Source organism: Mugil cephalus, chromosome 20 (assembly GCF_022458985.1).
Source record: "Mugil cephalus isolate CIBA_MC_2020 chromosome 20, CIBA_Mcephalus_1.1, whole genome shotgun sequence".
Classification (NCBI taxonomy): domain Eukaryota; kingdom Metazoa; phylum Chordata; class Actinopteri; order Mugiliformes; family Mugilidae; genus Mugil; species Mugil cephalus.
The window spans coordinates 3,061,318-3,070,949 of NC_061789.1; the positions used below are offsets into that span (position 1 = coordinate 3,061,318).

Below are 9,632 nucleotides of genomic sequence, written 5' to 3' on the forward strand. Positions count from 1 at the left end.
AGGGATGACGAGATGTGATCACAAATATTCTGTTTTATTGTTAATTATTGTTGGAGCTGAAATAGTTACTGTCGACTGTAACTACACCAAAACAACAACATCCACTAACGTATCTGGCAGCCCTCCAGAACGTAACTGAAGAAGTAACTTACGATATGACTTCATCTAAAATTACACCATAAATTAATATTATGTGACACTAAATGTGAACCACAACACCAGTTTTTCTGTGTCTGGATTCCAGTTGTTTCTTCTAATGCAGCGATCAGTTTACTTCTCTGTTCTTTGGCAGATATAAAAATAGACAAAATATAAAATATATCTCTGACTGCTTTTTAAATCTGTTGGTTCAGTTAATCACACAACAGCTCTTCACCTTTTTTTTAAATTAATTTTTCAATTTAAACGCTATTAAAGCCCATGACTCAAACTAATGCTGCTACTCTCCTCTGGCTGTTACCATGGAGACGCCACGTACATACCCTTTATTCCTCAGAACTGGAGAAGCTACTTAGATGAGAGATAAAACATCCACTTTCTCTTATTTCAGCTTAGCTTTTTTTTTGTTTTGTTTTTGTTTACACCTTAACTCGTCCGACTGAGAACCTTCACAGATGTTTGCTCCTCGCATCCTTTCCACTCGACAGTCACGTTCACAAAACAAAAACCAGTAACCGACGGTTGGAGAGTTTGCCAGATTTATTTATTTCACTTTGAAACCTGTTTTCTGTTCTTGCACAAATGAGTTTGTGTTTACCATGTGGGTGAAATTTACAGAGATGAATACTGCTTTCAGTGTGCAATATATCCAAGAAAAAAAAAAGAAAAAGAAAAACAAGCCACGGTTTACACACTAGAACCAGAACCTGGGAAAAACTAAAAGAAAAATCCCACCACCACCACAAACAACAGCAAATAAAATGCCAGTCCACAGGGAAAACTCTAAACTGCTTGAATGTTTTTTTTGTAAATGTTTTATTTGTGTGGTCATTTAGCCATTTAGTTGCTCTGGGACTAAAATCTACTTCTTGACATTTACTGAGTTTTAACTTCATTTACAAAACTGCACTAAACGTGTTGAGACGTTAACATCCAAGCGTTAAGCTGCCATTTTTTAATTTTTTTTATTTATTTTTTATTTTTTTGGTTGGACTGGAAATAAAGTGCATCTAAGACACATATTCACACTGATACGTTTCCACAGCAATAAACATAAACTCTGTTTGTGGGATGGATGAGCACTTGGAACTGTTTCATGCATGTCAGCAGCCTCACGTACATGTATGAATTAAACTATCATTTTTGTTTTTTTTATATGTATCTGTTCCAAAATTCACAGTGTTTCTAACACAAATACCGACAAATAAATCCACCACATCCACCTCAAAGGTATCTACACTTCCACGGGTCCTTTGAGCTTCTTTTTTGGAACGAGCTCCAGCTGAACATTGTTCACGGGGTCTCTGCTTCGCTTCAGATACGGAGAAGCTACAGTGCTGTCCAGGAAACATGCTGCCTAAAGGTGATAGTCCGGTAATTACGTGCTCCTTTACTTCCACCATGTCCTCCACTCCAGCTCCGGAAGCTTCAAGGGAAAAGGTTTGAATCGAAGCAGAGGAGAAAACTTATCTCGTTCTGGAGCTGACGGTGTGTAGGAGAAACGTTGGTGGGAATGAAATTGCTCAAGTCCAAAAATATCCCATGTCCAGTAATAATTCTGCATGAAACTCTGATACCGCATAATAATGCCCGATTAGGGTTAACAATGGAGTCTCACTGTGAGTCACCAACTATCAAATGTCCAAAAAAATCTCCCCAAACCAAAGCAGTCCTTTGGTAAAATTTGTCTTTATTTAGTTGACCAAGCTCGAGTCCTGTTTGTGTCCTTGTATATTTATATATAGATACACATATATATACATATATATATAGAATATCGCAGTGGGTGTGAAAGGCCAACATCAACAATCTCTTTACCAGTTCATCAAGTCTTTTTCAAGGCCTTTGTCACAGCTCTGTAACACTGACGTCAAAATGTACCTGTCCCGACTAAAACCAGAACACAAGTCGTGATCATCAACAATGTTTCAAAACACATTTACAACAATCAACAGGACACAACTAAATACTGTAAATAAAAAGAACATAAAAAATAATGAGGCGAAGGCCGATCCCTAAGAAAGGCAGCTCATGTGGTTAAGTTCAGCAAAATGTATAATGTATTTCCACAGTACTAATTAATCGCTCTGAGTTTCTCGTCTTTGAAGAATTCTTCCACTTTTCTGGGAATTAAGTGAAGCGAACGTTTGAAGGTCGATATCGACATCATTAAAGGGACGCGCCACCCCTGGGTGAAATTTAGTCACTCCCTGTATTCCCTAGAGTCAGATAAGTGAGAAAACATCCAGGCATTGTCCTAATCCAGCTAAGCAGCTGTTAGCTTTAGCTTAGCATAGGGGCCAATACGCCAGTCCTTCGCAAAAGTGACAAATAAACTCAGACAATCCCTTTGTTCTAGTTTGTACTTGATGTGAGTGAACAGGCCACAAGAAGTAATACGTAAAATTCTTGAGTTTATTTATCACTTTTGTGAACAACAAGCTAACTCTACATTACAACGCCTATGCTAAGCTAAAGCTAACTGTCGGGACAATGCCTGAACTAATTTAAAAAAGCTTTCCCTCACTTCCTCACTTATCTAACTCTGGGGGAATATGGTGAGCGACTAAATTTCGTAACGTGGCCCCTTGGAAAATATTTGGTTGATTGGATATTTTTTATACATATATATATTTTTTTTTAATTTTGCTCCACAAGTTTAAATGTCTTTAAATACACATTAACATGAATCCAACATATTTTAGCCAAGACCTGTCAATCTAAGCCCTCTGCACACAGCAGGCCCCGCCCCTATCGCTACAGTATTAGCAGAAAAGAAGCTAACAGTGTAACTTGCTCCCATCAGACAACTACTGGATCGCTGTGTCAACAAAAAAATAATATTTGAACCTGTGTATTATTTGAACAGCTTAATATTGAATGCAGCATGATAATAATAACGTATATTTAAAATGTGCACTAGGCCGAGTTTAATATAGATTTGATTTTAAATCAGATATAGATCTGATTTAAAGCCTCAGTGAGTTTAACACGAAAACACGAGTCGGCCATTAAACCGACTGAGTTCGATATTGACCTAGATTCAACTCGGCACTTTGTGAACAGATGTCTCTCCGTGTTGTGGAAATACTGAAATAATATTAAGAGCAAACGGGACCGAATTATAACAAAAGCAGGTGGTAGAAAAAGATTCTTCACTTAAATATAAACATAAATTTGGATGAAAGTCAAAGTTAAAGAAGCATTAAATTATGAACTAATGCTTTGTACAATGTGATAAAACGTAGAGAGACATTTAAAAAACACTCAAACACACACACACACACACAAAAAAAAGCTGCATGTTGCCGGTCCTCTCTGGAAATGTTTCAGTCTGTGAGGAATGATCAGCGATGAAGACGGGACAGTCAATAAAAAGCTGGGGAGGGGAAGGGGATGTTGTCCAAGTTCCATGTGTTGGTGCGTTTCGTGCACGGTGCGTCGCATTTAAAAAACAAAAACATCAATCACTGGCCATTAGCCACGAGTTTTGCAGTGAACATCTCGCTGTCAGGGTTCCTAATAGCCTCCTTCTGGACGGCCTGCGGAAACAATAGCAGTCATTAGAGACACACTAAAGACAGCGACAACAGAAAACTTTCAACGGAAGCTGCTGTTTTCGTTTTCAGCGACCCTGGAAATGTCGTTAGTGCGGGTTGAGTCAGTTCTTTCCTCTCCGTTACATAAGGTGGACCTGGTCTCTGGGGATATGTGAGCACTCTGGTTCTCTGGTTCTCTGGTTCTGGGGTTGGTACACGCTCATTTTTTATTCATGATTTTATGATATAATGGTGTTTATCAGAAATGGGGATGATACGTAGTCTTCTAAAAAAGTAATGTCTTACATTACTTAGTGCTTAAAGTAATTAGTTACACTACTAGTTGTACTTTACTCCATGAGGTGCACCGCACCTTAATTGCCAATTAACACTATAATGTCAAACAATATGCCTAAATAAGCATCTTTATTCTAAAAAGAGGACATGCACACAGTCTCTTTTATGCTCGTTCTTATGTGTATTTTGCTCGTGGAAACACGCAACATTTCCTCCACAATTTTATGCAGCTACAAGCCTGTGTGTATCTCCACTTTTGTTGGTCATTGTTTCAATCTTCTTTGTTGTCTTCCTTTAACGAGATCGTTTTTGTAGCTGTAATGTGATTCCTGACATTATCACTAACGCTAATGTGTTACATTACAACATTACGGACAAATGTAATCTGATTACTGTACTTTGTAATGTGTTTCCCCCGACATTTAAGTTAAACTTTGACCATTTTGAGCAAAATTTAACTTTCTGAATGAGGTTCTTGCTCCAGTTTACAAACACCAGAGAAAATCCAAAAACTAAATAAACGTTCAGATTAAAAGTAGAGGTACATCAGAACAGATCGCCTCACATGACCCGAAACCTTCAATCAGAATGAGAATAAAGTCTCCATGTAAACCCGGCTATAGTGACGAGTGTAGTCAACGACTTTAAGGCTATTTGTACGTTCTCTGGATTCTTGTGGACACGACATTTCAGGAATGCCTCGAGGGAGTTTCTTAAAATTGGGCTCAGCCATTCATTTCGATGCAGTGATGCACTGGTTATAATGAACTGGAAATAAACCATGTTTCTGAGTAGCGACTTCAGGAATTCCTTAAAATGACCTATAAATGATTATTGTTTTGTGGTCCCAAAAACATGTTTCTGAATGTGAATGTCTTCGGATTAATGTGGGACAGTTTGATGGTCAGAGACAACTGGTAATGAATTGCCTTAAGATGACTTCTGTTGACTTGTCAATAAGTCTGTGAACTTTGGTATCATCTAGTTAAGTTTGATAGTTTGTTAAACTGCACATGTCAGAGACTGAGATGGTCTAGAAGGCCTACGTCCTTTGTAATATTTAAATTAAAACATTATTGTTTGGACTCTGGACTGATTTTGATCCAGAGAATCGTGGGAAAAAACAAAATGATTTGTCGTGAATAACTTGATATGGGAGAGAATCATCCGAGTGAGGAAAACTTAACGACACAACTATAAATGTGGGAATAATATCTCCAAAAATGAAACAAGCTGAAACAAGAGCATCTGGATTCAATAGTTTCTCGAAGATGTTCAACCCAGTGTTCTAAAACATAGGTCTTCAACAGGGGGTATTGCAGGGGGGGCCGCAAAATCTTTGATTGAATAGACTTATTTTTTACATATGTTTTTAATTTTCCCCCACGAATTTAAATTTCTTTAAATACACATTAACATGACTTTCACATATTTTAGTAAAGGCATAAGGGATAGCTTAATACGGAATGCAAAATGATGATAATAATTTATATTTACAAATAGCCAAGCTTAATGTAGAACACATATAGTTGGTAGGGGGTCCTTGGTCTGAAAAACATTGAGGACCTCTGTTCTAAAACACTGGTGGGGGTTTGGAGCTTAAATAGGAACATCTGTGGGTGTTGCCCATCAAAAACTGACTAGACTCCCTTTCTTTAATGAAATCCAGTTGCCCTTGTTTGAACTCGCTCTTTGGATATATCCGACCTGGAGCAGAAGAGTGTCTTTCACCATTCTTTGAGGAAGTTCAGAATCTCCAGTGATGTAACTGGGCAGTGTCACCTGGAGCAGGGAGGTTTTAAATGTTTGAGTTCAAGCAGCTTGAAATGGTGTCATATTACCATCTCATCTTGGATTTACCAAAGCTACAAGGATACCACAAGTACTGCTAGTCGAATACTGTTAGTGGTTACTGGATATTTTTGTATACCTCTGCATCCTTCTGTGTATCTCCTTTCGGTTTTGAGGTGCATTTTTTGTAACAGCACAGCGCCTTCTGGAAGCTCTGCTTGAAGTTTTTCGACAGGAAGGCGTAGAGGACGGGGTTGGCGCAGGAGTTGACGTAGGTGAGGATGACCAGGGAGAAGTAGATCGTAGCGTTGTTCTCTGGGATGGGGTAAGCCAGGTTGACCATGTTGGTGGTGTAGAAGGGCAGCCAGCACAGCACAAACACCAACACAATGATCACCACCATGCGCGTCACTTTGCGCTCCGACTTGCGCCGCCTGGTCAGGCCTGCGCGTACGCTGGCTGACCTCAGCTGGAAGTAAGAACGATTGATTGAAAGGTTTTTAATTACACAGGCAGAGCGAGAACATTCAAAGCAGAAATGAAATCTGTCCCATTACCTTGACGACGATGAGTAGGTAGCAGAGGCAGATGACGACCAGGGGACCGAAGAAGCCCATGATAGACGTGTAGAGGATGAAGACGATGGACCAGGTGCCGTTCGGCTCAGGCCAGCTGATGTTACAGGTGTTGAAAACCTCCTGAACGTTTGAGAAGATGGTGACTGGCAGCACCACCAGAAAAGACACGAGCCACACGATGCCGCTGAGAATCTTGGCGACCCGAGGCTTTCGCCACTTTGCGCTGCGGATAGGATAAACCACGGCTAAGAAGCGGTCGATGCTCATCAGCGTCAGCGAGAAGGTGGAGGCGAACTGGCTCATGCAGTCGGCCGTCATGCAGACCTTGCAGAAGAAATCTCCGTACGGCCAGTAGTAGAGAATGCTGTTGGTCCCGAGGAAGGGAATTCCCAGGATGTAAAGTTCGTCCGCCACGGCCAGATTGAGGATGTACAGATTAGTCACCGTCTTCATCTTGGCGTAGCGGACCACCACGTAGATGGCCAGTGAGTTGCCCAGAAAGCCGACGATGAAGACGATGGTGTAGATGACTGCGATGACACCACTGAATGGTATCTGTAATGACGTCATGTTGCCACTGGTGGTGTTGGTATGGAGGGAAGGCATGGTGACGTTGTCCATGTTGAGGTTGTCCATGCTGTAGCCCTTAGTGCTGACGTCCATGACGACCAAAGCTGAAAAGAAAAGGCAGCAGTTTAATATTCTGTGAATTCCCACTTCAGAGAACCCATGTTATGTCTAACTTCTGCACTCGACAACATAAATTGTGCTGCCTGGGCAAGGTGCCCATATTTACCAGTAGAGAGGCGAAACTTTCCACTGAATTGCCTGGGCATGTGGCCAATGAGCCATTTCTCTTAATGGGAAGCTGCTCTTTAGATGAGAATGACATTAGTTAACAAGGCTATTGTCACCGTATTGGGATCAGATGTCAATTATGGAGGGAGGATGAAGTGAGGCCGAGGGATACGAAGCTACATTCCTCTTTGCTTTATGAACACTCAATTTATATAAGAGTTAATCATTTTCATTCTGTGCGTGAATTTGAAAGGAAACTAGAAGATGTTTACGGCCAAACGATGGGACTTTGGAGGCATCTATTACAGTTTGGACACAGTGTTAATGTAGATTTAGTCCATTTATGAGCCGAACGATGCTCGGTGTAGTATTTTAAGCTTTAAAAAAATAACTTTCAACGTTAAAAGGGTGTTGTCTGGGCTTGGGATCAGTTTTGGAAACAAGTCAGTGCATTAGAAGCTAAAATTTCCAATAGAAATCTACTGCATCCAAATGTGCATGGATGAGTATGAGTTGTTATGAATATGGGAATAAGGCTGTGTTTGTATTTCAATGGATAACGAGAGAGAGCGATAGAGAGAGAGAGAGAGAGTATACTCCGGTGTTTCTTGGATTCAGTGTGTTTGAAAGATGGACAATCATGTAATTTGCGTCCATTTGGGAGATAATAATTTGCATTCTGCACTTGGATTTAAAAGAAAGGGACCTCTATTACAATTGTAGTCAGAGTTCGTTGAAATATGTTTAGTTTTTTATGTATTTTCTAATCAACCTCAAAGCTGCGTATGGATCCCAAATCCACCATATCGTGTGTTATGCAATGCGTTTCATGGCTAATAACTGCCCTCGCCCTGTGCCTTGTGGGTGACCTGAATAATAAATAATAGTCTCTTAAGTGTCAGTTGCCGGAGGTTGCGTCCTGAGGCGGCGAAAATGTGTTGCACAAATAAATCGTTTGACGTGAAGAGTCACTGAACCGCGCTCCAAAACACGGGAGTGACGCGCAGCCCGCAGCTTGTTGTTGGTGAAACAAACACCAGTGTCCCCTTCAAGATGCATCTAGCTTGACATTTTTATCCAACAAACTTTAACAGCCGTAGCCCGAAGTCATGCGAGACGTTTTACGAGTTAACGTGTCTTTTAGATTCAATTAGATTTTATGAAATGAAACGTCAATTCTCGTTTATAGAAACATTACGAGTGGATTTTCTAGTGGATAAATACCAAAAAACTACAATTTGCATGTTTCATTTGTGCCATGACCCTTTGGAAAAGGCGGATGTAATCTTACCTGTGCGCTCCTGTGCGCAAACCCACTCTCCACCTGAGCGATGCGCGTCCTCACAGTCCGTGCGCTTTTGGAGACGTTCTCTTATCCCGTAGTTTGAAAGAGAAACCTCCTCACAAGTTATCTTCCCTTCATCTTGCGGCGTTTTCCTCCATCCGAGGGTCAGAAATGAACTTGTCTCTGGGATTTTCTCAAAGCAGAAGAAGACAGAGAAAATCCGTGCGCGTTAGGAGACGCCTCTCTGAGCTGATGGCAATTCACTGGCTGGGCTCAAGTATTTATGTTGGAGACGTCATCCCGCCTTTGGATGTGAAAGTCCCACCCATGGGTGGTTTTAAATCACCTCACAGCTAAGACCGGTTGTAGCGGTAAAAGCTTGCATCGTTTTTTTTTCCCTTTTGGTGCATCAGAGGCTTTTATGTTCAGCCTTCCACTAGGTCGTGACTCTTGTTTCCCACTGTGCGAGACAGAGCCGAGATGGAGCGATCCCCAGATCCAGACATGCAGAATAAAGGACCTTGACCTGAGACATGCAGAGGAATGAGGGTGAAGGGGGGGTCTGATGGTAACTGTCTGCGAAGGCTGCCTACTTTCCACGCATTAGGTTCATGTCGCTGTCAACCTTTGGTGTGAAATACTCCAGTTATGTCACCAGTGGCGGCCTTTACACGGACACTAGTGTTTCTGTATTAATAATAATAAAAACACATCATGATATCACCTGAACCAGCTGGGGATGGCTGCTGCTGCTATCAGGGAGTGTCATCGCACATACACATGTCTAAGCAACAGATATATGAATGAAAACCAGCAGAACCCTGAATTATCACAAGATGCTTTAAATCTTATTTACTTCTCCTGTCAGTGGTCATAATGTTATGGCTGGTTTCTTTCTGGTACATTTCTTTTCTGTAAAACCTATGGATGACATCATGCCGGGCCATTATACAAAGAATAATCCAGACGTGCTGTGTGGTGGATTTAAAGGAGATTTAAGGAGTTTTTATTATAACGTGTCACATATTGATCCATAACTCAAATTCAGAAACTACAGTTTCCTTTATTCTCATATCCAGACTTTGGTATTAAGTCCAGCAAAGAGCTGCGGCTTGGTGAGTGGGTGAAGCTCCAGAGGAGAACGTAGCTCTCTGGGTTCCTTCACCGTTCACTAATTGTATTTAC

General features: G+C 40.9%; 1 protein-coding gene across 2 annotated transcripts; it reads right to left on the reverse strand.

The window, feature by feature from the left end:
• Nucleotides 1-681: 681 nt before the first annotated feature.
• On the reverse strand, nt 682-8,688 carry LOC124998484 (somatostatin receptor type 5-like). Of its 2 annotated transcripts, XM_047572927.1 has the most exons (5): nt 8,454-8,688; nt 6,344-7,038; nt 5,926-6,255; nt 5,703-5,777; nt 682-3,701 (listed from the first exon to the last, which is right to left on the reverse strand). In XM_047572927.1, exons 2-5 carry the CDS (start codon nt 7,025-7,027, stop codon nt 3,627-3,629), a joined length of 1,164 nt encoding a protein of 387 aa, XP_047428883.1. In that variant the 5' UTR covers nt 7,028-7,038; nt 8,454-8,688; the 3' UTR covers nt 682-3,626. The 2 variants fall into 2 exon arrangements, with proteins under 2 accessions (XP_047428883.1, XP_047428884.1); XM_047572928.1 differs by lacking the exon at nt 5,703-5,777.
• Nucleotides 8,689-9,632: the final 944 nt, after the last annotated feature.